Genomic DNA, 27,647 nt, shown 5'->3' with positions numbered 1-27,647 from the left:
GATTTCCCTTGCAGTCTGTTGGTTATGATAAAGACTAGTCAACAGCCCTAGATCTAAGAAGAATCTGCAAGAGACCCCTTACTTGTATTTAATCTAGCCTACCTCTGTTCTCCATGCCCTGCCCCTCTCATACCTTTCTCTTCCTCCTTGAATAAACTAGCGAGGCAGACGCCCAATCATTCTCCGCTCCCTCCCATCACAGCGAATGGTGACTGTGAGATGCCCTCTGCACTGTTGCGAGATAGTGATGACAGCCCGCAATAAAATGTAAACAGCCAATCAAATAGAAGGGATGCTGATGAGAGTGATGTATAGGGTGCACGCGAGTAGAGTGGCTAGTGTGGCTACATACTGTACGCCCCCTGCCAGTCATTATGAGTTAGTCATTCACTTTTCACTTCATATGAATAAACTAAAGATTCAAGCCTATATAGCTTAGCCTATAACATTATCACATCCAAATAGCCGAAGGCCAACACCCTTGATGCTGTCTATTGGCTCATTGGCTAGGCTATAGCACGGCAATGTTTTTGCAACATGAAGCTCTCTGAACATTTATTGAGGCTATTTGTAAACCTGCTTTTATCCCCATATTATTACAGATTAGTCAATGTCTAAAACATCAGAATTGCATTGCCAGCCACCACTATTTTCCTTCGACAGCCTCGCCTGTAATATAAACTAGCCTAAGCCACTATAAAGCTTTACAAAACATAATCAAATAAATAATGTCTAGAGAGCTAGCTAAATATGAACATTTATAGGTGTAGGCCTACATGCATGGGTATTGATGAGATTCCAAGCTTTGACGAATACGATAGGATTTTAGAGCTATCTCTATTCCCATTGGCATTGGTGAGAGAGTGGCGATCAGAGCAAGTAGTGGGAGAGCGAGTCGAGTGACAGGTAGGACGGAGCGCAGTTATCCTAGGTCTCGACATTGGCAATGCAGTGTGCGCTAGTGTCTTATATCCCTCTAGATATGAGCTAGCCAGTGATAATCATCCCACTGACGAGGACTGCGACTCACTGAATCCGGAGTTTAGGACTGAAACCGGTTAGGAAGAAAAGGGAAAGCTTCGGGCCGGGAGAGCCAAAGACCACAACGCCGGCTTCCGGGGATTCAGGGCAGCATATAGAAACAGCAGAAGGCGGTCTTCGGAAGGGCGAGCATCCATTAGATATAATTTGGATATACAACCACTGCTGTAGTGGAACCCTAAACATGTCAAGAAAGGTCCACAGAACCGAAGTATGCGCCGACTGCAGTGCACCAGGTACGATGAAAACTGAAACAATGTGTTATTTTAGTCTTTGATATGTGCTGGCTGGCGACATTTAGGTGGGACGGCGGAGGCCTGTGCCCGCTGTCAGTAGTACAATAAAACGGCGCAGGTTCACAGGCAGTTAGTTAGTCAGGCCTTTAAACAGTGACATTTGCATTTTCAGTGCATGTGAATAAATGAAGTGACTAGAAAGTTACTTTGGTTTATTTGATAAGAATCATATTCTGTATATGAATTTGAGTGTCAGATTTGTTTCGCCTACTTGACTAGCCAGCGCAGCTAGCCAAGCAACGTATAACGTTTGCTTTTATTTATCGTGTTAACCGCCACATCTATCTGGTAGCTAACTACGTACCTAGTTTGCTAACAAATGAGAAAGGGTGTCTGTCTTGTCTGGTCTAACATGAATAACTTGCTATCACATCTGTTTGTCTGTAAAGTTGGCTCTGTAGCCACACGGGCTAACTAGCTAGCTGGTTATGTAGCTAGTTACATTTGAAGACGACAGGCTAGCTAGTTTGGCATGTCTTCCTCCAGAGTACTTCTATAAATGTGACCAATTTCACGTTGTAATTTGTGTAACGTCAGATAGTTAGCTAGTGTGCTAACGTTTAGAGTCAAGAAGATTAGCTGAACGTTGTTACTGAGTTAGTTAGCTAACTAGTTAGTTAAATTATCATACGATATTAGTTGAAGCTAGTTGGCTAGCTAGCTGCCTGCAACTAGCCAATGTTAGCAAGCAGTGCGGCGCAGAGTAGGGGCGTTGATAGTATAGGTTGTGAATAGTGATTGAGTGAGTGCCTGTAATCTGGACCCCTGACCTGTCTAGACTGCTCCATCTGTAGGCATAAAACCATTTTTTTTTAGCTTAATCCTTCATGGCATTTTTTTTAGTAGTTGCTCATAAAATCATGAAGACTACATTCTCCAACTCTGTGTTTTTATACATTATTGTGCACCCACAACTCTGATGTGATGCCAACCTTGGCATCCCGGCACTCCCTGCCGGAAGAGCCTTGGCCTTACACATTTAACAATGTTTTGGGGAGAAGGAGAGTTTGGGATGGGGGTGGTTGGAGTGGGGTGCATGGCAGCTGCTCTCTCCTTCACAGCTGCTCTCTCTTCAGGAATGTGTTTCTGCTATCCCAGCTGATTTATGACACTCCTGACCATCACTCCTCTGCAGTTACCTGCGTTAGCCTGGCTTGCTTGTATACCTACTCTGTGTGTGCACTGTGCCGTTTCTTTTTCTTACTTACAGTCTACCGTCAGCTTTCTGCTGCCTCGGCGGCCCGTCCCCTTCTGGGCAAAGGCAGCTCTAGCAAGCTTCTGATCCAAGCCACTAATGTGTGACTCCTTGCAACCCTCCACATTGGAATAGCTACTGGACTCATAAACAACCTCCATATTTTGGAAGAAGTCATATAGCCACTATAGGCTATTAAATGTTGTTACTGCCAGTATGCTCGTGAGGCCTATTTGTTTTTCTATCATAATATGGTTCGTTTTATGGGGTTGTGATGGGCAGCACAGCATGTGGTAGAATGCTAGACTGAAGAGATGGCTATAGCCTTCAGTAGTGTTGACTGTAGATGTAGTGGTAAAAGAGACTAGAGTGGCCCCATATGCACTGTGTAGCCTAGGTCAGTGTCTGTGCATGAAATCACATTAGGCGCTGCACACACTAAGTGGAAGTAAGTGTGGACATGGAGAGGAAGACCAATGGGGTTGTTCTGTGAAGCATGAATTATGACGAGATTTAACTTTGTGTCAACGATTGGAATCTATACCAATGAAGAGTCCTGCTCCCCACTCTTAACATTTGATTTAGCGCTTTGCTTTGTCCTGTTCTGCCATGGGTACAAACCCAACAATTGTATTTATTTATTTATTTAACTCTTATTTTACGAGGTAAGTTGACTGACAACACATTCTAATTTACAGTAACAACCTGGGGAATAGTTACAGGGGAGAGGAGGGGGTTGAATGAGCCAATTGGAAGCTGGGGATGATTAGGTGGCCATGATGGTATGAGGGACAGATTGGACATTTAGCCAGGACACCAGGGTTAACACACCTACTCTTACAATAAGTGCCATGGGATCTTTAGTGACCACAGAGAGTCAGGACACCTGTTTAACGTCCCAGCCGAAAAACGGCACCCTACACAGGGCAATGTCCCCAATCACTGCCCTGGGGCATCGGGATATATTTTTTAGACCAGAGGAAAGGGGGGCTCCTACTGACCTTCCAACACCCCTTCCAGCAGCATCTGGTCTCCCATCCAGGGACAAACCAGGACCAACCCTGCTTAGCTTTAGAAGCAAGCCAGCAGTGGGATGCAGGGTGGTATGCTGTTGGCTAATGAATTGCTGCTTTTCATAGATTATAATATTTGAAAACAGTAGGCATGCTTTGTTGAGTATTGCCAATAGCTATTTGTTTCAGAATTGTCCCTCAAGAACAGATCTCTCTCTCTCTCTGCATGTATTCGCTCCTCCCCAGCCCAATCTGTTAAGCTCTTAGGCCTACCAATTGAGAAAAAAATGCTCCATCTAGTTCCTCGGATAAAATAGGCTGTTTGCATGTCATACACAGTTAGCTTAGCCTAATTCTAGCAGGATCCTGAGGGTGTAGGCTAACCTTGCCCCAGCCAGACTTAATGACTAGACTGTGTGGCCATTGGTTCTCTTTGTGCCCATTGAACTCTGGACTTGTCTAGTATGATGATCTCATTACCACCTAAAGGCACAATTGGGTGGTACTGGAATTTTTAAGGTCAGACTTATATTTAGGCTATACAGTATGATGCTAATAATACGTGTTTTGTTGATTTTTATGGTCTCGAGAACTTCTCATTGTGAACTCCACATGTCAGGGAAACTGTCAGTCTATTCATCACCCTCACATTAGGCTATTTGATTATTTTAAATGTGTGCAGTAAACAATAATGTCAAATATTAGGCCTAACTTTATTACCGGTAAGAAACGGTAAAACAGCTATAGGCCTAATGATGAACCTGAGATGACCTAGGCCTAGTAGACAGTTGTCAGAGGTGGGTCTTTGCTAAATAGCCTAAGTTGTACACACCTGACCCCCCCACCCTCTCCCCCTCTCTCTCACTTCATCTCTTTCTCTGTGTTTTCAGATCCGGGCTGGACCAGCATCAACAGGGGCGTTCTGATCTGTGACGAGTGCTGCTCGGTGCACCGTAGCCTGGGGCGCCACATCTCCATCGTCAAGCACCTGCGGCACAGCGGCTGGCCCCCTGCACTGCTGCAGGTACCTGGGGGGGCGGCGGCATTGGGGATCATTACTGATGGTTGTACAAGTATCCCAGTATTTGGCAAGCAGCTAAATGACAAGTAACCCAATTCAACCAATGTATTATATGTATTGCGATATGTATTGCGATTCGATAATACGATTTTATTGCGAACCTGTTTTTTACAGATTTATAACATGTAAATCCATACTGATAAAAAACAGTTTATAAACTATATATAAATTAGGGCCAGGGACCTCACAATACGATATTACAATATTTAGGTGCCAGTATTACGACTCTCCCGATATCTAGATGTATTGCAATTCGATAATATAATTTTATTGCGAATTGATGTCCCAAACATATTGCTCACTATATGTCTGCTGCAGAGAGACGAGAGAGCATGGAAATAAAAGTGCTGAAAACATGTTGGCTCACTATTTAAAAAGATGATTGAGATCAAGCTATAGGATGAAAAATACAGGCGTTTTGGTGCACGCACAGCCGACTAGCGCTAGCTAACGCTACCTAGAAAAACTATTAAATACATTTAAAATAATGTTGCAATATTTAACTATCAATAGTTTTTTTCCTCCATCGCTAATATAAAGTAAATGTTACCTGGCTGCTGGACAGAAAAGATTTAAGAAGACTTTTGTTAGGAACTGGATTTAATTATTATTATTTTTTTGTTGTATTTTCACTTTATTCAGACAGGAAGGAAATTAGTGGTGAGGGAGATGCAGAGAGTGGCTCTGGGGTCGGGATTCGCACCCACGCTTGGTGGTGTATAGGTGCTGCAGGCGGTGGCTTTACCCACTAGACCAGCCTCAGGCACTGGAAGAGGCTTTGATTTGCTCTAAGAGGACGTTCCACGCCAACATGAGGGCTGTGTTGTCGTGTGTCTCATTAGTGTGTGTGTTTTAGATGGTGCAGACCCTGGCCAGTAATGGGGCTAACTCGATTTGGGAGCACTCTCTGCTTGACCCAGCACAGGTGCAGAGCGGCCGCAGGAAACCCAACCCACAGGACAAAGTCCAGTAAGTTTATTTTTTATTTCACAACATATATTTCACGATACGTCAGATGAGAACCAATTCTCAGTTACAATGATGACCTGGGTGGGAACATTCCCCACTTACGTATAGTCTCTGTTTGTGGAACTCACTCACTCTCCCCCACCAAGATCTCAAGAGATTCTTTTCACTCGGTCAATTGTTATAGTCCGATCAGGCTAATAAGCTTATGTGTTAGATGCAGCTCAGCCTTGGGTCATTAACTAGTATCAGACTATTATGGGATCAGAGAGGATTTGCCCCTCGGCATCTCCTGCTGCAATGATTCATACATAGATCTGATGAGGGCCTTCTGAGTAGCGCAGTGGTCTAAGGCACTGCATCGCAGTACTAGCTGTGCCACTAGAGATTCTGGGTTCGAGTCCAGGCTCTGTCGCAGCCAGCCGCGACCGGGAGACCCATGGGGCGGCGCACAATTGGCCCAGCGTCGTCCGGGCTATGGGATGGTTTGGCCGGCAGGGATGTCCTTGTTTCCTCCGAAACATTGGTGCGGCTGGCTTCCGGGTTAAGCGGGCATTGTGTCAAGAAGCAGTGTGGCTTGGTTGGGTTGTGTTTCAGAGGACGCACGGCTCGCAACCTTCGCCTCTCCCGAGTCCGTATGGGAGTTGCAGCGATGGGACAAGACTGTAACTACCAATTGGATACCATGAAAAAGGGTAAAAAAAAATACATACAGCTGATGTCTTACCTTATGTCTTACACAGCGCCACCAAGTCCGAGTTCATCCGCTCCAAGTACCAGATGCTATCCTTCGTCCACAAGCTGCCGTGCCGCGATGACGACGGTGTTACCACCAAGGATCTCAGTAAGGTGAGGCCCCGCCCCCTCAGGTCAGGGGTTGACGTTCTTCACAGGCTGGGCTCGTCCACTCAGGGCCATGGCTGGTGGGCCGGGCTGCCTCCCACTGAGGCTACACACACACAGAGCCTGCCTTTCTTCTTCTCTCCCCTGTAGGCAGGAAGGAAGCACCTTAATGACACCACAGGAATAACTAATGGAAGCCGCTGTGTGGACCTATTAAACACCACTAATGAGGAGATTCACAGGGTCTCTCTCTCTCTCTCGTTCTGTCTCAGCAACTGCACTCAAGTGTGAGGACGGGGAGTCTGGAGACATGTCTACGGCTGCTGTCCCTGGGAGCACAGGCCAACTTCTTCCACCCGGTGAGACCCATACCACTCCCACCCTCCCACCCCATTACTGCAAATGATCCACTTTCTCACCACTCACCCTCCCGCCCCGTCACTGCAAATTACCCACTTTCTCACCACTCACCCTCCCGCCCCGTCACTGCAAATGATCCACTTTCTCACCACTCACCCTCCCGCCCCGTTACTGCAAATGATCCACTTTCTCACCACTCACCCTCCCGCCCCGTTACTGCAAATGATCCACTTTCTCACCACTCACCCTCCCGCCCCGTTACTGCAAATGATCCACTTTCTCACCACTCACCCTCCCGCCCCGTTACTGCAAATGATCCACTTTCTCACCACTCACCCTCCCGCCCCGTTACTGCAAATGATCCACTTTCTCACCACTCACCCTCCCGCCCCGTTACTGCAAATGACCCACTTTCTCACCACTCACCCTCCCGCCCCGTTACTGCAAATGATCCACTTTCTCACCACTCACCCTCCCGCCCCGTTACTGCAAATGACCCACTTTCTCACCACTCACCCTCCCGCCCCGTTACTGCAAATGACCCACTTTCTCACCACTCACCCTCCCGCCCCGTTACTGCAAATGACCCACTTTCTCACCACTCACCCTCCCGCCCCGTTACTGCAAATGACCCACTTTCTCACCACTCACCCTCCCGCCCCGTTACTGCAAATGACCCACTTTCTCACCACTCACCCTCCCGCCCCGTTACTGCAAATGACCCACTTTCTCACCACTCACCCTCCCGCCCCGTTACTGCAAATGACCCACTTTCTCACCACTCACCCTCCCGCCCCGTTACTGCAAATGATCCACTTTCTCACCACTCACCCTCCCGCCCCGTTACTGCAAATGATCCACTTTCTCACCACTCACCCTCCCGCCCCGTTACTGCAAATGATCCACTTTCTCACCACTCACCCTCCCGCCCCGTTACTGCAAATGATCCACTTTCTCACCACTCACCCTCCCGCCCCGTTACTGCAAATGATCCACTTTCTCACCACTCACCCTCCCGCCCCGTTACTGCAAATGATCCACTTTCTCACCACTCACCCTCCCGCCCCGTTACTGCAAATGATCCACTTTCTCACCACTCACCCTCCCGCCCCGTTACTGCAAATGATCCACTTTCTCACCACTCACCCTCCCGCCCCGTTACTGCAAATGATCCACTTTCTCACCACTCACCCTCCCGCCCCGTTACTGCAAATGATCCACTTTCTCACCACTCACCCTCCCGCCCCGTTACTGCAAATGATCCACTTTCTCACCACTCACCCTCCCGCCCCGTTACTGCAAATGACCCACTTTCTCACCACTCACCCTCCCGCCCCGTTACTGCAAATGACCCACTTTCTCACCACTCACCCCCCCGCCCCGTTACTGCAAATGACCCACTTTCTCACCACTCACCCTCCCGCCCCGTTACTGCAAATGATCCACTTTCTCACCACTCACCCTCCCGCCCCGTTACTGCAAATGATCCACTTTCTCACCACTCACCCTCCCGCCCCGTTACTGCAAATGATCCACTTTCTCACCACTCACCCTCCCGCCCCGTTACTGCAAATTACCCACTTTCTCACCACACTCACAACTTCCCTATAGAGCATCGGTCCAATCGGTCTATGCTGTATCCATGTTCCCTAATTTGAAGTTATGATGTCTGTGTGTGTGTGTGTGCGGTTGTCTTCTCAGGAGAAGGGCACCACTCCACTCCACGTGGCAGCCAAGGCAGGCCAGGTTCTGCAGGCAGAGCTGCTGGTCGTGTACGGAGCCGACCCCGGAGCCCTGGACATCAACGGACGCACACCCATGGACTACGCCAGGTAGGCTACACCAAGGGTCTATTCATTATTGTACACTGATCCAAAACATTTTCCAAAGGAAAACAAGGGTCTCTTCTTGGACAAGTTCAGGTAGTCCCTTCCCGTTTTGTCCTGTTTGCTTTTGTTACTTGTGAATACACCCCTGGCTCACTCTTTTTAAACATAGTATTCATACACATACAGTTTTGTGTGTGACTCTGTCATAAGGTAGTCAGTTTATTTGTTATTTTTTTCTGCCTTATTGTGTCAGTAAGCTGTGTCATATACAGTTATAGGATCTGATCTTTGTACTGTGTGTGTGTGTGTGGAAGGCAAGCGGGCCAGGTGGAGCTGGCAGAGCGGCTGGTTGAGTGTCAGTACGAGCTCACAGACAGGCTGGCTTTCTACCTGTGTGGCCGACGCCCTGGTAGGTGACCTTTTTACCCCTGCCAAGGACCTTACAGAGGGCTCCGAGTTGAAGCGATAATCAGCAATCAAGTCGTTGAGATCTCGCTTGGTGGGTGTATCTTTCAAACAGCTAGCATGACAGCAGTTTTGTTGTTCGCTAATGTCAGAGCTTTCTAACAAGAGCTGCCCTCTCCCTAAATTTGCATAATATTGGGACATTTTCAATTCTGGTCACTAGTTCTCTCCTCGCCGACCGCTAAGTCGCTGTGTGTCGCTGTGTGTCTCTTTGTGTCTCCTTCCATTGAACATGACTGGTTGGTGGTTGATAGTTCGCTGATTATCGCTCCAAGTATGGACCCACTGTCAGGCTTAACTAGTAGGGTGGTTTTTCACCCAATGACTGTTTTACACTATACAATGATTTCACTCCATTGTACTCTATCCTGTAGATCACAAGAATGGGCATTATATCATTCCTCAGATGGCTGACAGGTAAGTGTCAAAGGGTCGTGTTCAGGGTCAACATAGAATGTGTGGGGACTATATTTATAAATCTGCATGGTGGTTGATATTTATTATAAACTGGGTGGTTCGAACCCTGAATGCTGATTGGCTGACAGCCGTGGTATATCAGACCGTATACCACGGGTATGACAAAATATTTATTTTTAATGCTGTAATTATGTTGGTAACCAGTTTATAGTAGCAGTAAGGCACTTCGGGGGTTTGTGGTATATTGCCAAAATACCACGGCTAAGGGCTGTATTCAGGCACTCTGCGTTGTGTCGTGCATAAGACCAGCCCTTAGCCGTGGTATATTGGCCATATGCCAAACCCCCTCTGGCCTTATTGCTTAAGTATACATAGGGGTGTTTTTTCAGGCACAGATTAAGGCTAATCCTGGACTAAAACGTATTTTCAAATGAGATTCTCTATTAAGCATTTTTGTCTTTGACTTGACATGATATTCTGGCAATGCCTTTGATTTTCTGGAATCTACAATGAAATGTTATGAATACCATGTAATATTCTGGCACAAGTGAAGTGGCTAGGTGTATTGCAGTGTTTTGACCAGTAGGTTGTGCCCTGTCGTTAGTCAGTCTGTACTGCTAGATAGGAGAGGAAGGCCCCTGTTACACTGATGCAGACTGCATGTCTGTCTGCTGAGCTACAACAGACTTCTACAACACTGCTATTACTGTACTGTACTATACTCTGTACTATACTCTGTACTATACTCTGTACTCTGTGGAGAACTAGTGGGCGGTATTCACAAAGCGTCTGAGTAGCTGATCTAGGATCAGTTTTACCTTCGATAATAATTCATATGACAGAGGGGGACCTGATCCTACATCAGCACTCCTACTCTGAGAGACTTTGTGAATATGGGCCCTGGTGTTGATATGGAGTGTATCCCCCCTCCCCTCTCTCTCTTTTACTTTCTACCTGTCTCTTTCTTGTCTCGCTCACTCGTTTTCTGTTCTCTCCATCTTTGCTGCGCTTGTGGAGGCAGAGCTCGCCCTAAGTGCCCGACACAGAGGTATCTCTCTCTTTTCTCTTACTCACTCAACATCCCCCCCCCCCCCCCCATTTTCTTTCGTCTTTTATCCTGTACGCTCATCATCTTCTCGCTGTTGTTAGGGAAGGAGGGAGGGATTCCTGTGATATTTTGTCAGACTTTTTTATATAGTAGTATTACTTTTATGATGTCTTGATTCAATAAACATTGACGAGAGCCCTTTTGTTTTTAAATATCAGGTTGGCTACTGTATCTCGACCACCAGTACTCATTGTAGATCATACAAGTACTTAGGCCTATAGTTTTGAATGTTGCCAGACTGAAATGGAAGGAGCTACAGGTAACTGCCAAAAATAAAGGAAACGCCAACATAAAGTGTCTTCATATGGCGTTGTGCCACCACAAGCCAGAACAGCTTCAATGCACCTTGGCATGGATCAGGGGTATGCAACCCTGGTTCTGTTCTTCATTTAACTGACCTGGAAGACCCAGTGTGTTGAATTTTGGCAATCACCGAACTGACCAATTAGCTTAGTTGGTTAGGTGTGGTGCCTAGTTGGAACAAACTCCAGCAGTAACTGCGGATCTCCTGGGACATGGTTGTCTACCCCTGGCATAGATTCTACAAGTGTCTGGAATTCTATTGGAGGGATGCGACACCATTCTGCCCCAAGACATTCCCAAAACGTTGGTGTTTTGTTGATGGAAAGGTAGAAAACGCTGTCTCATGCGCCGCTCCAGAATCTCCCATACGTGTTCAAATGGGTTGAGATCTGGTGACAGACGGCCATGGCATATGGTTTACATCGTTTTCATGCTCATCAAACCGTTCGGTGACCACTCGTGCCCTGTGGATGGGGGCATTGTCATCCTACGGGCACATCGCCATGGTATCCAATATAATGGCCTGCCCAGCATTTATATACATGACCCTAAGCATGATGGGATGTTATATGCTTCATTAACTCAGGAATCACACTTTGTATCCCTAAGTGTTTCCATTATTTTGGCAGTTACCTATATATTTCACCTGATTATCTGCCATGGCCCTCGCTCCATGACCTAACACCCCTCCTGTCCTCACCCCTACCACCCACCACCCTGAGAAAACCCCCAGTCCCATGTCCTCCACCTCCCTTACCTTTCTGTCCTTTTTTTCTCTCCTCACCCCTCTCTCTCTCTCTCTGTTGGTGTCTGCGGTTGTTTCATTGTGGCATTTTGTCTGTCTGTGTCTCTGCGTAGCCTGGACCTCTCAGAACTGGCCAAGGCAGCTAAGAAGAAGCTCCAAGCGGTGAGTAGTGCTGGGTGGTAGGGGTCATGGGTTAGAGTTAAGGCTCTATCCGTCTGGTAGACTTCCTGGCTTGTGTTCATTAGGACACACAAGGGAAAACATTTTGAAACGTTTTCAACGGAAAACAAAAACGAGGTATCCCTCCCTGTTTTTCTTCCATTTGGTGCCTAATGCACACGACCCAGAAAACGAGCTAATCTGATAATAAACTGAAGCAGTGGGCCATGTCTGTATCAGTGACTCTAATTGTCTATGACAGAGGACAATGACTTTCCCCATTTCCTGTGTATGGTATAATCAATTCTCCTTTGGCCCAGGCAGCAAAAGGACAGAGCCCTTTAGTGTAGTGCTACTGTTTGTGTTGACAGCATTGCTGTACATGGTTGTCCTATTATTTTAACCGTGTGTGTGTATTTATATATATTTTTTCCTCGCTGGTATTTGCAGTTTTGTCGTGCATTGCTTATGTTTGTCTTGGTCTTGTACACTGTCTGCGTCCCATAAATGTCCTGTGTGTGACAGCTGAACAATCGATTGTTTGAGGAGCTGGCCATGGATGTGTATGACGAAGTGGACCGCAGGGAGAACGATGCAGGTGAGACACCCCCCTCCTCCTCTTCTCCCTCTCCCGTGTAACCCATCCCCTGCTTCTCCCTCTCCCGTGTAACCCATTCCCTGCTTCTCCCTCTCCTGTGTAACCCATCCCCTGCTTCTCCCTCTCCTGTGTAACCCATCCCCTGCTTCTCCCTCTCCCGTGTAACCCATTCCCTGCTTCTCCCTCTCCCGTGTAACCCATTCCCTGCTTCTCCCTCTCCCGTGTAACCCATTCCCTGCTTCTCCCTCTCCTGTGTAACCCATCCCCTGCTTCTCCCTCTCCTGTGTAACCCATTCCCTGCTTCTCCCTCTCCTGTGTAACCCATCCCCTGCTTCTCCCTCTCCCGTGTAACCCATTCCCTGCTTCTCCCTCTCCTGTGTAACCCATCCCCTGCTTCTCCCTCTCCTGTGTAACCCATCCCCTGCTTCTCCCTCTCCTGTGTAACCCATTCCCTGCTTCTCCCTCTCCTGTGTAACCCATTCCCTGCTTCTCCCTCTCCTGTGTAACCCATTCCCTGCTTCTCCCTCTCCTGTGTAACCCATTCCCTGCTTCTCCCTCTCCTGTGTAACCCATCCCCTGCTTCTCCCTCTCCTGTGTAACCCATCCCCTGCTTCTCCCTCTCCTGTGTAACCCATCCCCTGCTTCTCCCTCTCCTGTGTAACCCATCCCCTGCTTCTCCCTCTCCTGTGTAACCCATCCCCTGCTTCTCCCTCTCCTGTGTAACCCATTCCTTGCTTCTCCCTCTCCTGTGTAACCCATCCCCTGCTTCTCCCTCTCCTGTGTAACCCATTCCCTGCTTCTCCCTCTCCTGTGTAACCCATCCCCTGCTTCTCCCTCTCCTGTGTAACCCATCCCCTGCTTCTCCCTCTCCCGTGTAACCCATCCCCTGCTTCTCCCTCTCCCGTGTAACCCATCCCCTGCTTCTCCCTCTCCCGTGTAACCCATCCCCTGCTTCTCCCTCTCCCGTGTAACCCATCCCCTGCTTCTCCCTCTCCCGTGTAACCCATCCCCTGCTTCTCCCTCTCCCGTGTAACCCATTCCCTGCTTCTCCCACTCCCGTGTAACCCATTCCCTGCTTCTCCCTCTCCCGTGTAACCCATTCCCTGCTTCTCCCTCTCCCGTGTAACCCATTCCCTGCTTCTCCCTCTCCCGTGTAACCCATCCCCTGCTTCTCCCTCTCCCGTGTAACCCATCCCCTGCTTCTCCCTCTCCCGTGTAACCCATCCCCTGCTTCTCCCTCTCCCGTGTAACCCATCCCCTGCTTCTCCCTCTCCCGTGTAACCCATCCCCTGCTTCTCCCTCTCCCGTGTAACCCATCCCCTGCTTCTCCCTCTCCCGTGTAACCCATTCCCTGCTTCTCCCTCTCCCGTGTAACCCATTCCCTGCTTCTCCCTCTCCCGTGTAACCCATCCCCTGCTTCTCCCTCTCCCGTGTAACCCATTCCCTGCTTCTCCCTCTCCCGTGTAACCCATTCCCTGCTTCTCCCTCTCATGTGTAACCCATCCCCTGCTTCTCCCTCTCCCGTGTAACCCATCCCCTGCTTCTCCCTCTCCCGTGTAACCCATCCCCTGCTTCTCCCTCTCCCGTGTAACCCATCCCCTGCTTCTCCCTCTCCCGTGTAACCCATTCCCTGCTTCTCCCTCTCCCGTGTAACCCATCCCCTGCTTCTCCCTCTCCTGTGTAACCCATCCCCTGCTTCTCCCTCTCCTGTGTAACCCATTCCCTGCTTCTCCCTCTCCCGTGTAACCCATTCCTTGCTTCTCCCTCTCCCGTGTAACCCATCCCCTGCTTCTCCCTCTCCCGTGTAACCCATTCCCTGCTTCTCCCTCTCCCGTGTAACCCATCCCCTGCTTCTCCCTCTCCCGTGTAACCCATCCCCTGCTTCTCCCTCTCCCGTGTAACCCATCCCCTGCTTCTCCCTCTCCCGTGTAACCCATTCCCTGCTTCTCCCTCTCCCGTGTAACCCATCCCCTGCTTCTCCCTCTCCCGTGTAACCCATTCCCTGCTTCTCCCTCTCCCGTGTAACCCATCCCCTGCTTCTCCCTCTCCCGTGTAACCCATCCCCTGCTTCTCCCTCTCCCGTGTAACCCATCCCCTGCTTCTCCCTCTCCCGTGTAACCCATCCCCTGCTTCTCCCTCTCCCGTGTAACCCATCCCCTGCTTCTCCCTCTCCCGTGTAACCCATCCCCTGCTTCTCCCTCTCCCGTGTAACCCATCCCCTGCTTCTCCCTCTCCCGTGTAACCCATCCCCTGCTTCTCCCTCTCCCGTGTAACCCATCCCCTGCTTCTCCCTCTCCCGTGTAACCCATTCCCTGCTTCTCCCTCTCCCGTGTAACCCATTCCCTGCTTCTCCCTCTCCCGTGTAACCCATCCCCTGCTTCTCCCTCTCCCGTGTAACCCATCCCCTGCTTCTCCCTCTCCCGTGTAACCCATCCCCTGCTTCTCCCTCTCTTGTGTAACCCATTCCCTGCTTCTCCCTCTCCCGTGTAACCCATCCCCTGCTTCTCCCTCTCCCGTGTAACCCATCCCCTGCTTCTCCCTCTCCCGTGTAACCCATCCCCTGCTTCTCCCTCTCCCGTGTAACCCATCCCCTGCTTCTCCCTCTCCCGTGTAACCCATCCCCTGCTTCTCCCTCTCCCGTGTAACCCATCCCCTGCTTCTCCCACTCCCGTGTAACCCATTCCCTGCTTCTCCCTCTCCCGTGTAACCCATTCCCTGCTTCTCCCTCTCCCGTGTAACCCATTCCCTGCTTCTCCCTCTCCCGTGTAACCCATCCCCTGCTTCTCCCTCTCCCGTGTAACCCATCCCCTGCTTCTCCCTCTCCCGTGTAACCCATCCCCTGCTTCTCCCTCTCCCGTGTAACCCATCCCCTGCTTCTCCCTCTCCCGTGTAACCCATCCCCTGCTTCTCCCTCTCCCGTGTAACCCATCCCCTGCTTCTCCCTCTCCCGTGTAACCCGTTCCCTGCTTTTCCCTCTCCCGTGTAACCCATCCCCTGCTTCTCCCTCTCCCGTGTAACCCATTCCCTGCTTCTCCCTCTCCCGTGTAACCCATTCCCTGCTTCTCCCTCTCCCGTGTAACCCATCCCCTGCTTCTCCCTCTCCCGTGTAACCCATCCCCTGCTTCTCCCTCTCCCGTGTAACCCATTCCCTGCTTCTCCCTCTCATGTGTAACCCATCCCCTGCTTCTCCCTCTCCCGTGTAACCCATCCCCTGCTTCTCCCTCTCCCGTGTAACCCATCCCCTGCTTCTCCCTCTCCCGTGTAACCCATCCCCTGCTTCTCCCTCTCCCGTGTAACCCATTCCCTGCTTCTCCCTCTCCCGTGTAACCCATCCCCTGCTTCTCCCTCTCCTGTGTAACCCATCCCCTGCTTCTCCCTCTCCCGTGTAACCCATCCCCTGCTTCTCCCTCTCCCGTGTAACCCATCCCCTGCTTCTCCCTCTCCCGTGTAACCCATCCCCTGCTTCTCCCTCTCCCGTGTAACCCATCCCCTGCTTCTCCCTCTCCCGTGTAACCCATCCCCTGCTTCTCCCTCTCCCGTGTAACCCATCCCCTGCTTCTCCCTCTCCCGTGTAACCCATCCCCTGCTTCTCCCTCTCCCGTGTAACCCATCCCCTGCTTCTCCCTCTCCCGTGTAACCCATCCCCTGCTTCTCCCTCTCCCGTGTAACCCATCCCCTGCTTCTCCCTCTCCCGTGTAACCCATCCCCTGCTTCTCCCTCTCCCGTGTAACCCATCCCCTGCTTCTCCCTCTCCCGTGTAACCCATCCCCTGCTTCTCCCTCTCCCGTGTAACCCATCCCCTGCTTCTCCCTCTCCCGTGTAACCCATCCCCTGCTTCTCCCTCTCCCGTGTAACCCATCCCCTGCTTCTCCCTCTCCCGTGTAACCCATCCCCTGCTTCTCCCTCTCCCGTGTAACCCATCCCCTGCTTCTCCCTCTCCCGTGTAACCCATCCCCTGCTTCTCCCTCTCCCGTGTAACCCATCCCCTGCTTCTCCCTCTCCCGTGTAACCCATCCCCTGCTTCTCCCTCTCCCGTGTAACCCATCCCCTGCTTCTCCCTCTCCCGTGTAACCCATTCCCTGCTTCTCCCTCTCCCGTGTAACCCATTCCCTGCTTCTCCCTCTCCCGTGTAACCCATTCCCTGCTTCTCCCTCTCCCGTGTAACCCATTCCCTGCTTCTCCCTCTCCTGTGTAACCCATCCCCTGCTTCTCCCTCTCCTGTGTAACCCATCCCCTGCTTCTCCCTCTCCTGTGTAACCCATCCCCTGCTTCTCCCTCTCCTCCACCTCTCTCTAGATCTCTCCATCCTGCTCCTCTTTCTGTCTTTGCCTTTTTGAGTCATGCAATCTGTTTGGGCCACTCTGGGGTCTGCGTCCCAAATGGCATCCTGTTCCCTATATAGTACACTACTTTTCACCAAGCCCTGGTAAAAAAAAAGTAGTGCACTATAAAGGGAATAGGGTGTTATGTGGGACATGGCCCTAGTGTAGGCTGTTCCCCCGGAGAAGGAGTCACTGTTTAGAAAGGAAACGTAAAAAAACGCATAAACAAAGTCTGTAAAAGGGCACTGGGTGAGGTCTAAGACGAGAGAGAGAGAGAGAGAGGCAATTTAGAGGGAAGGAGCAAGTGAGAAGGAGAGAGCGAGTTGGTGAGGAAAGTGCCTCAGGAATTCTGGAGTCTCTCTCTCTTTCACTCTCCTCCCTCGCTCTCTCTCGGAAGCAGGAGCAGTCGCAGACTGCGTTGTCTGACAGAGACTCTCCGCAGGTAAGCAGGATGGGGTAGAGACCGAGAGCCGGACACGCTCAAGCACACACACATGCATACACACACAGCTCTAGGTATAGCAGGACATTCTCGGAGGAGAGAAAGTGTGTAAGACTGTAACTGTTCTGTGGTCTGTTCCAGTGGAGCTGTGCACTGTGTGTATGTGTGGGCGGAAGGCAGGGTGTGTTGCTGTGCGTATTCCAACTTCCAGCTGAAATGACCTTGTTTCTCTCTCACTCACACATCAGTGTATAATATCTCTCTCTTTCTGTCCTTCCTCCCCCTTTCCCCAGTGTGGCTGACGACTCAGAACCACAGTACTCTGGTGACGGAGCGCAGCGCGGTGCCCTTCCTGCCTGTCAACCCCGAATACTCAGCCACACGCAACCAGGTAACCACCACCACCACTACTATCAGACACACACACACACACACGTGAAAACAACGTTTGATGACTGCCAGCAAATGCTTGAATATCTTAGTATGTATCCTTCTCCAACCGCTGCGTAGGCTTAGTGATGACAGCAGGCTGAAGACGATGCTAGTCACAGTGACACAGGCAGGCAGTAGAAGGGACTACGGAGAAATCCTTCGAGAACACGACAGATTTTAAAACGGGAACAAAAGAGGAGAACAGAAGGGCAGACGAGGAAAGATAAAGTCTGGGCTGAAATATGGAGAGAGAGAGAGAGAGAGAGAGAGGGATGAAAGATCAAATTCTATTAATAGTTTTGTGGCTGTACCGGGATGTATGAGCTTCTGCACTGGCCAGTGGGATATAGAGACAGTGAGAGAGAGATTTTCCAGCTGTGGGGGAGGGTGAGGGGGAAACAAAAGGGGTTGTGTGTGATTGTGGGTCCTCCCTCAGTTGGCTAGCTCATTAATGTAAACATAGGCCTTAACACATCAGCACCCTCACCACAGTGAGATCCCCAGCTAGGATTGGATTGAATAGGGTTGGAGCCATCTGACTGGTCAGTAGTAGTGTTTATGTTTCATGCAAGAGAGACTGAGGGAGAAAATACACACACACACACACACACACACACACACACACACACACACACACACACACACACACACACACACACACACACGACAGTGTGCTCACGGTCGGACGTGTTTAGAATTGAAACCACATGGATACAAAGCCTGTATTTTTGTCCCCTTATGCAAACACAAACGTGAATTGCTAGGTGCAATGTTTAGTGTGTGTGTGTGTGTGTTACTATGATCAACTGTAGCCCCTATGACTATGATTTTCCACACCACATGACCAGTGACCACAGGACTGCAATACCAGAGACTGTGGCTTCAATTTGTGTTTTCTTTAATAATACACCAAAAATGTCTGAATTCATTTTTCTCCTGTAAACCTACGTCTATGCGTCGGAGGGTTTTTGAGTACTCAAGAATGAATGCGTGTGTCCCCTGCCTATTTTTCTCTTTCAGGGTAGACAGAAGTTGGCCCGTTTCAACGCTCGTGAGTTCGCAACGCTAATCATCGACATCCTGAGTGACGCCAAGAGGAGGCAACAGGGGAAAGGCCTGAGCAGCCCTACCGGTGAGAGAGGGAGAGGTGTGGAGGAGGAGAGGACTGAGGAGTGAAGGGGGGGGGGGGGGAGAGAAGGCAGGGACTGAGCCAGTTCAAACGAGGTCTTTTATGAATTAAGTATGCTCTGGACTTTAAGCTGTTTTGGCACACTTCAGTCAATCCATCCATTGCGATGTATGAGTGAAAAGGAGAAGTTACTGAGATGTATTTTAAATTTTGGGGTTGCCTGGTTGTGTTATGGTTAAGTCGTCACTAGTTAAGTTGAGCTGTAGTTTTTCCTGATTTTTTTGTGGCTTAATCTCAAAACATCTTTCTGCAATTCCTCACATCCTGTCTCCTCGCCTCCTTCTCAACCGTATTCAAGGAAAAGGTCCAAGTTCCCTCCCCTCGGACTTTCTTCTCCAATGCATTTTCAGAAGGAAGCGAGGAGAGTACGCGAGGAATCGAGGAAAGATGAATTGAGATTGAACCAGGGCCTATGTTGTTGCTCTGATCCATCCCTGTAGACTCTAGTCTGGACCTGGGGGCCGACGACGACCAGCATGACTACGACAGCGTAGCGTCGGACGAGGACACGGATAGCGAGTTGACAACTCAGAACAACAACAACACGCAGCGCAACAACCGGGCCAAGGTGAGGAGAGAAGGACTGCAGGGTTGTGTTCATTAAGCATCAAACGGAAGCCAACAGGTCCAAATGAGGAGGGACCTACCTGAATTTGTCCAATGGGAAACATTTTGCTGTGTTCACTTGGCACCAAGCAGCCTGAAACATAGTGAAAGGGGCAGGTACTATTCGGAACTCGCCTAATAAGAAGCTCTTGTTTTCTTTTTCCATTGCAAACCGTTGTTATGTTTTTCTCTACAGGCCAACATTAGAGTACCAGAGAACAGCCAAAGTATTCCCCTTAAACCCAGTAAATAGATGGATAAAATGTGTACTGAGAGACATGGAGGTGGAGCAAAGTGACCAGGAAGTGGTCCTATGCTCCCAGCCCTGCTTTGAGTTAAGGGTCCATACATGTCAAGAGTCTCAAAATAGGAGTGCTGATCTAGCATCAGGTCCCCCCTGTCCATGTAATCATATTCATTGTGATCTAAAACGCAAAACTGATCGTAAATCAGCACATAGTTCTTCTTAGCTTCTTCTAGTGATTGCAGTGTTATCCCCAGCAGTATCTTCCTCCCCGCCTGTCCCAGCATGCCTTGCGGGAGTGGCAGTGCTGCTGCTGCCACATACTTCCACAGTGACATCACAGCTATTCTGGGTCTTCAATCAGAGGAGCATTGTTCTACAAGCAGGGGAGGAGAGGGAGTGTGAGAGGAGGGGGTGGGAGGAGGCGAGGGAGTGGGTGAGAGGAGGGGGTGGGGGAGAGGGAGGGGGTGGGGGAGAGGAGGAGATGGAGAGGGGGGGGGGGTGAGAGGAGGGGAGAGGGGGTGGAAACCCTGTTAAAGCACGTTCCCACAGCCACAGGACGTGGTGGAAAAGCTGCTGTAAAATTAGAATTTCATGTCCTCTGTGTGAAGAAGCTCTGTTCTGGTGTCATACAGACAGAAGCTCTGTGCTTCTCAGATATGGCTGAGCTGTGAATGATGAATGCTGTTCAAAGTCATTTCCAGTTAAGAAGAGATTTCTCAAATATGGTTTCAGTGTTGAATGTGAAAAGATTGTTATTTTAAGCTGTGCTTTAACTTCTCCATTTACTGCTAAGAGTGATGATGAAATCGAGTGCCGCTTATTGCTCAGACAATATCCCACATAAATGACTCCCAAATGCTTGTGTGTGTATTTTAGATAGTTTTATTTCTGTGTGTGTGTCCCCTCAGAGCATGGACTCGTCGGACCTGTCGGACGGGCCCATCACTCTGCAGGAGTACCTGGAGGTTAAGAAGGCCCTGGCCTCCTCCGAGGCTAAAGTCCAGCAGCTGATGAAGGTCAACAACAACCTGAGTGAAGAGCTGCGCCGGCTGCAGAAAGAGGTAGGAGAGGGAGGATAACAAAAATGTGAGGGAGGTACGATGGCAGGGAGAGGAGGGAGGAATGGATAGAGTGATGGATGGAGGGAGTGGAGAGGGAGAGAGTTAGGGAGGGGAGGGTGGAGGGCAGGATGCACGACAGAAAGATGGGAGGAATTTCTATGTCTACCAGTTGATGTGTTATAATACACCAAGAGCTGGTTTTTCAATTATATTTTTAGTTAATGGAAGATATATCGTTTCTGCCTCAGTATGTTAGTGTGAAATCACTATCAGTGTTCCCAGAGCTGTCCTTATACTGTAGTATGCAAATTGTGCAGCTCAGAACAGTATCTGTTAGTTTTGGTGTTTAATACTGCAGTTTGTTTTTCAGTTTGTCAAAATATCAGGTTTCGTTCCCATCTGTTGTTACGCCATATTTAGTCACTTTGTTTCTGTTCCATCTCTCCATGGTGGTATTGTTGGTTTGTTCTCATGAATGCCCGAGCTATTGTCCCATGTCTGTCCCATCACTCATGTCTAACGCCAGGAGAAATACCAGCCCCTAGACACACACACGTCAGTCCCTGCACACACACTTGGGGAAATGCACAGCAATTCTCTTCCAGTGTTGATAGGTTGACAGGTACATACAGGTAAAACAATAACACAGTGTCAGTGAGAGCAGCCCCCCCCCCCCCCCCCCCGTACCCCTCAATAAACCATGCATGTGTAGTTCCATTATTTTCCAAGATACTAAAGATCAACCCCCAATACCTACCGCCAATATGTATGTTTATTGGTTAAGATACAGTGCATTCGGAAAGTATTCAGACCCCTTGACTTTTTCCACGTTACGTTACAGCCTTATTCTAAAATGGATTACATCCCCCCTTAATCTATCTACACACAATACCCCATAATAACAAAGCAAACAGGTTTTTAGATTTTTTTTGCAAAAAAAACTGGTCACATTTACATAAGTATTCAGACCCTTTACTCATTACTTTGTTGAAGCACCTTTGGCAGCGATTACAGCCTTGAGTCTTCTTGGATATGACACTACAAGCTTTGCACACCTGAATTTGGAGAGTTTCTCCCATCTTCTCAAGCTCTGTCAGGTTGAATGGGGAGCGTCGCTGCACAGCGATTTTCAGGTCTCTCCAGAGATATTTGATCGGATTCAAGTCCGGACATTGAGACTTGTCCTGAAGCCACTCCTGCGTTGTCTTGGCTGTGTGCTTAGGGTCGTTGTCCTGTTGGAAGGTGAACCTTCGCCCCAGTCTGACGTCCTGAGCACTCTGGAGCAGGTTTTCATCAAGTATCCCTCTGTACTTTGCTCAGTTCATCTTTCCCTCGATCCTGACTAGTCTCCCAGTCCCTGCCGCTGAATAACATCCCCACAGCGTTATGCTGCTGCCCCTACCATTCTTCACTGTAGGGATGGTGCCAGGTTCCCTCCAGATGTGACGCTTGGCATTCAGGCCAAAGAGCTCAATCTTGGTTTCATCAGACCAGATAATCTTGTTTCTCATGGTCAGAGTCCTTTAGGTTCCTTTTTGGAAAACTTCATGCGGGTTGTCATGTGCCTTTTACTAAGGAGTGGCTTCCGTCTGGCCACTCTACCAGAAAGGCCTGATTGGTGGAGTGCTGCAGAGATGGTTGTCCTTCTGGAAGGTTCTCCCATCTCCACAGAGGATCTCTGGAGCTCTGTCAGAGTGACCATCGGGTTCTTGGTCACCTCCCTGACCAAGGCCCTTCTCTCCCAATTGCTCAGTTTGGCCAGGCGGCCAGCTCTAGGAAGAATCTTGGTGGTTCCAAACGTCTTCCATTTAAGAATGATGGAGGCCACTGTGTTCTTGGGGACCTTCAATGCTGCAGGAATTTTTTGGTACCCTTCCCCAGATCTGTGCCTCGACACAATCGTGTCTCGGAGCTCTACGGACAATACCTTCAACCTCATGTCTTGGTTTTTGCTCTGACATGCACTGTCAAATGTGGGACCTTATATAGACAGGTGTGTGCCTTTCCAAATCATGTCCAATCAATTGAATTTACCAAAGGTGGACTCCAATCAAATTGTAGAAACATCTCAAGGATGATCAATGGAAACAGGATGCACCTGAGATCAATTTCGAGTCTCATAGCAAAGGGTCTGAATACTTATGTAAATAAGGTATTTCAGTTTTTTTATTTGTAATACATTTGCAAAAATTCTAAAAACCTGTTTTCGCTTTGTCATAATGGGCTATTATATGTAGATTGATTGAGGGATTTTTATTTTATTTTATCCATTTTAGAATAAGGCTGTAACTTAATAATGTGGAAAAAGAGAAGGGGTCTGAATACATTTCGAAGGCACTGTAACCCAGTATGTAGTTATATCCATCCACAGACTAGCCAGTTTAACCCCTTATATCCACCCTAGTATAGACTATAGATGGCCTATAGACTCCCTTGATCCCCATTTATAATCTTTCCTCCATCCATATCTAGTATGTGGTTAGCTAAATGAAGCTCCCTGTACAGTACCTGTGTATGTGGATGCTTGTCCATGTGATCTTTGACACGTTAAGGTGACCCTCCTCCCCCGTCCCCACCTCTCCCCGTAGATCTCGCGGATGCAGACGGAGAACAGTGCGTTGCGGGGGGGCCAGGTCATCGGAGGAGGGGGAGCTGGCGGTTTGGGAGGCGGGGGAGGAGGCAGCCCGGCACATTGGCAAGGGGGGGTGAGAGGCGGCGGAGGGGGAGGTAGGGGAGGGGACCACTCCAGCTTAGCCATGTCCTCGGCGCCCGCCCACCGGAGGGACAGACAGGCTTTCTCTATGTACGAGCCGGGGCCCGCCACCCCCAAGCCCCACTCCCCGGGCCTGGACTCCTTGACGGGCCGCCTGCAGCCTCTGCACCCCAGTGTAAGTGTGAGCAACGCGCTACGGCCCCCAGGTGGCCGTGGTCATGGTGATATACACCACCTGCTGTCTCTGTCTCTACTGCTGTCTGGCATGCACACACTGCTCACCAGTGGAGCGCGCCTCTACTTTAACCCCTAACCTTTGACCCCCAGCCTCTACCGCTGGCGCAAATCTTTCTGGGCCAGATGCTGCACGCACGCACCTGCCCCAAATACACACAAATAGTGACTTCGACACTGTGGCAAATCACTCTTCTCCTCCACTCACTTTACATGAGTTTATCTCTCAGATTGAGGTTTCTTTTGAGTGTAGAATGTCATCATTTGTTTTTTAAGCTAAGATGGCAGGTATCTTTCCCACCATTGAGTGTCTATCATAGCTTTCCCATTCCCTATCTCTAGTGTGAGTAGCTCAAACACGAGGAGTGTTAGTGGTTTGTCCTGCACCGTTAGCCAATAGCCATACGCTCTTCTCAATGGATCCTTCAAGGCACTGTGTCAGTCACTGACCCACTCGGTCACAGTGGAACCTAGGGCAGGCTGACTTACACGAGTGTGGGTCAACTGCTGGGTGTGTTGACAAACAGTGGTAATTCAACATGTGGAAATGAACAGAAAATGACGGACGATGATCTGTGGTCTGAGGCGCTCTAAGCTAATGCACTACTTACACATACACACACACACACACACCCCTGCTTCCAGACACTTCGACTGGTATGGAACTTGAATAGGAAGCCAGGAGGTAAAGTCAGTCTGTCTGTCTCTCTATCTGTTCTGACTCCTGTCTGTCTATCTGTTGCTTGTATTCTGGGCACTTCCATCTATCTATCTATCTATCTATCTATCTATCTATCCTGTCTGTCTTTTGTTGTGCTCATTGTTGCCTTCAACCTTTACATTCCATTATCCATGCGGGTGATGCAAAAAACCAAACTGCATTGGGATATCTGTGCATTTTTCTGTGTTTCTTTTAAGTTTTTATTTTGTAGGGCATTACAGCGTAGCAATTTACAAATGCACAATTTCTTGTGTAGTTTGAAAAACATTTTTATTTTGTATAGAATTGAGTTCTATATGCTAGGATATATCTAGATAAGTTGTGTTTTTTTCTGTATATGTCTTGCATTGTTGCTCATACTGTGTTTATAAGTAATTCAAAAACAATGATATGGCTATACTGTATATAATTTAATATAATATATATATATTTTTTTAATCGATGTACCAATCCCAGATTGCCCTTTTTTAAAGTTGTACAGTTTGGACCCCATCATAGATATTGGACCACACAGTGGTAAAACCCAGTGCCGATGACGATGACTTCATTTTATGGACATTATTTGTGTATCATAAAGCATATGCCATCATACAAATATTCGCAGATGTTCAGTCTACATCTAGTTAGCTCTCCGCTAGGGAACCGTGAGTCCAAGAGTGGCCTACTGGCCATACTGTCTGGGATAACTCACAGCATAGCCCCTTATGTCAGCCAGCTGTATCTAAAGAAGTATCTATAATCGTGCTGACTGTCTGGGCCTGCATAAAGTGTCTCGGAGGAGTGCTGATCTAAGATCAGTGACCCCCCCCTTATTTCTTATAATTTTAAAAGCCTAAACTGATCCTAGATCAGCACTTCTACTCAGAGATGCTTTATGAATACATCTGTTGTGACTGTGACTAGAGAGGAGACGTGATTTGAGGCAAGCTAATGAAAGTTAACCGGCTCCTCTGTCTTCTCCTGTGTTTATCAGACAGTATGTTTGTGTGTCTGATAATGTTAATGATGTTTTCCGTGTGTAAGTTGTTCTGGGATAGTGACTCACTAACTACTTGGCAGGACCTCGCTCAAGACTCACACATTTCCTTTTGAATTCCAGTCAACTGGGCCGTACACATTTTCAGTATAAACCTGTCCTGGGGAAAGTTGCTCGGCAGTTTGGCTGTTGAGTTTCAGTCAAAGTTATTTGACAAAAAGAATCTAATTTGACCTCGACATATAGGCTACTATCTCCCCGCACAAAGCTGAGCTGACTCTGCTCAAGCATGTATAGTGCATCCCAGTGTCTGATTGGAATTTTCCTACTAAAACTCAAAAATTCTGTCAGGCAGTGTTCCTTCTGCGATTCCTCTGTTGCTTTTCGTTCTCCTCTGAGTTCCTGTCCCATTCTGTCTATCCTCCAGGTGAGGAAGGGGGGTCCTGGCGGCCCAACACCCTATGGAGGACAGCACCTCTCTAGCTCCATGGAGATGGGGAGATACATGGTAAGGCTGGCTGGCTGTTGCCCTCCCTTGCAGTTGGTCAGCTCATCTGTGACTTCCAGGGTTATTAGACTACTTCGCGACCAACCCCAGACTGTGACGGCTGAAACCTTCAGTGGCGTCTTATGAAAGCTGATACTGACTGACTGTTTTATAGACCAATATGAGCTGATGCATTGCTGAGGATTATATATTGCAGATTAGTGTAAATGTTTGTGTGAATGGCTTGCTTAATAAAGGCCTTGCCATACTCTCACTGATGTCTGCCTTTAGAATCACTACTGCTACCTTTGATGCTGATAAGGTGTTCTGTTTGTCCACAGGTCCCTAAAGGAGAGAAGCACGGCAGTGGCACTGATAGTGACTATGACAACACTCAGATGTATGAGCTGTCGCTAAGGTAAGGCTGGGGGGGAGATATCTGGGGCAGGTGGCTGGGCAGTGAACGAGTCATTCTGGGGTCTCCACCAATATGTAGCAGGGGCAAGACAGGCCAGGCTCTAGGGTCTACCTAGACATCTAGCAGACTGGCGGACTGTTTGTCTTTGTCAAGGACATATTTACTGTGGGTGATTACTTCAGAGATGCTTACCTCTCTGCTCAATGTGGGAATTGCAGGCTAATGTTAGAGTGTACTGATTGTGTGTGTGTCCTACAGTAGGGGGCGCAGCAGTGAAGAGGAGGGCCGGGGGGAGTCGGAGGAGTGGGAGGGGGGTGAGCCGGATCCTACCCTGCCGTGCACAGAAGACGTGATCCTCAAGACGGAGCAGGTGACCAAAAACATCCAGGAGCTTCTGAGGGCCGCACAGGAGTTCAAACACGACAGGTAGGGCCCCGACTTACGAGACTCACTCACAGTCGGACTGAGGCTTACGTTGTATCTACGGGGGTAACAAGAATTTGGCTTACGTTTGATCTATGGTTGTAACAAGAGGATGTCTTATGTTCCCTAGTTTCGTTCCATGCTCTGAGAAGATCCACTCTGCTGTCACTGAAATGGCCTCTCTCTTTCCCAAGGTAAGGTTTTGCTCTAGCTCTCCCTCTTTCTAGAATTTCCTTAAAGATTCCGTATTGTGTGAAACTGCCACCAACAGTTATTATTATTATCAAAGAGGTTGCGTCAAACAACAAACATTTCTTATTTTATTTTTGGCTGCCTGATAGAACAGCAGAATATATACTGCACATTTTTTGTGACCAAATACAGATTCTAGCTGTAAGCAGTAAGTGTTGTCTCCCCTGTGTCTAACTGTTCTCTCCGCCTCCCCTCAGCGGCCCGCCCTAGACGCCGTGCACTGCTCCCTGCGCCTCCTGGCGTCCAGCGCCTCCCGCCTCCAGGTGGAGTGTCGCAAGGCGGCACCCCCGGACCCGTCAGCGCCCGCCGTCGACTACCAGCTGCTCACCCAGCAGGTCATCCAGTGCGCCTATGACATCGCCAAAGCCGCCAAGCAACTGGTCACCATCACCACCCGCGAGAAGAAACAGTGACGGGGGTAGAGGGGGGACGGACAGGGGAGTGGCGAGGGGAGTTGCAAGACTGACAGAGGGAGGGGAGAGGGAGCAGGAGAGGGATGGAGGTAGCATCGATTTCCAAGCTTCCTAGTCGAGTGATGAACGACACTTGGAAGGTTGGCATCTCGAGGGAGGGAAATGCCAGCCAAGGGGAGAAGCTATATTGGCTGCAAACCGAAAAGAAGATCTCTGAGGATGAATAAATAGAAAATGGGGAGTCGAAGGTAGGGAATGAAGAGCGGGGGGAAGACCAGGTGGTAATATTATA

General features: G+C 49.1%; 1 protein-coding gene across 3 annotated transcripts; it reads left to right on the top strand.

Annotated features, from left to right (window-relative positions):
* The first annotated feature begins 852 nt into the window (after positions 1-852).
* On the top strand, positions 853-27,647 carry git1 (G protein-coupled receptor kinase interacting ArfGAP 1). 3 transcript variants are annotated; one of them, XM_071359081.1, is made up of 21 exons: positions 853-1,277; positions 4,436-4,569; positions 5,483-5,595; positions 6,336-6,441; positions 6,708-6,794; positions 8,497-8,627; positions 8,939-9,033; positions 9,464-9,506; positions 10,528-10,554; positions 11,776-11,824; positions 12,347-12,419; positions 17,477-17,574; positions 18,636-18,747; positions 19,245-19,372; positions 20,566-20,718; positions 23,307-23,606; positions 25,790-25,870; positions 26,191-26,267; positions 26,526-26,693; positions 26,821-26,884; positions 27,140-27,647. In XM_071359081.1, the coding sequence occupies exons 1-21, from the start codon at positions 1,226-1,228 to the stop codon at positions 27,353-27,355; spliced, it is 2,307 nt and encodes a 768-aa protein (XP_071215182.1). In that variant the 5' UTR covers positions 853-1,225; the 3' UTR covers positions 27,356-27,647. The 3 variants fall into 3 exon arrangements, with proteins under 3 accessions (XP_071215182.1, XP_071215183.1, XP_071215184.1); XM_071359082.1 differs by lacking the exon at positions 23,307-23,606 and having other exon boundaries at positions 854-1,277; XM_071359083.1 differs by lacking the exons at positions 10,528-10,554; positions 23,307-23,606 and having other exon boundaries at positions 854-1,277.

The sequence above is a fragment of the Salvelinus alpinus genome, chromosome 22, assembly GCF_045679555.1.
Source record: "Salvelinus alpinus chromosome 22, SLU_Salpinus.1, whole genome shotgun sequence".
In the NCBI taxonomy this organism is placed as follows: domain Eukaryota; kingdom Metazoa; phylum Chordata; class Actinopteri; order Salmoniformes; family Salmonidae; genus Salvelinus; species Salvelinus alpinus.
Note: the sequence above shows the minus strand (reverse complement) of the source record. Positions and strands in the feature narration are given on the sequence as shown.

Bases quoted from the DNA above. Each gene is read 5' to 3' on its own strand.
- git1 (XM_071359081.1), top strand. From the start codon at position 1,226: ATGTCAAGAAAGGTCCACAGAACCGAAGTATGCGCCGACTGCAGTGCA. The intron at 5,596-6,335 runs GTAAGTTTATTT...TGTCTTACACAG, and splicing joins AACCCACAGGACAAAGTCCA to CGCCACCAAGTCCGAGTTCA. The intron at 6,795-8,496 runs GTGAGACCCATA...TTGTCTTCTCAG, and splicing joins AGGCCAACTTCTTCCACCCG to GAGAAGGGCACCACTCCACT.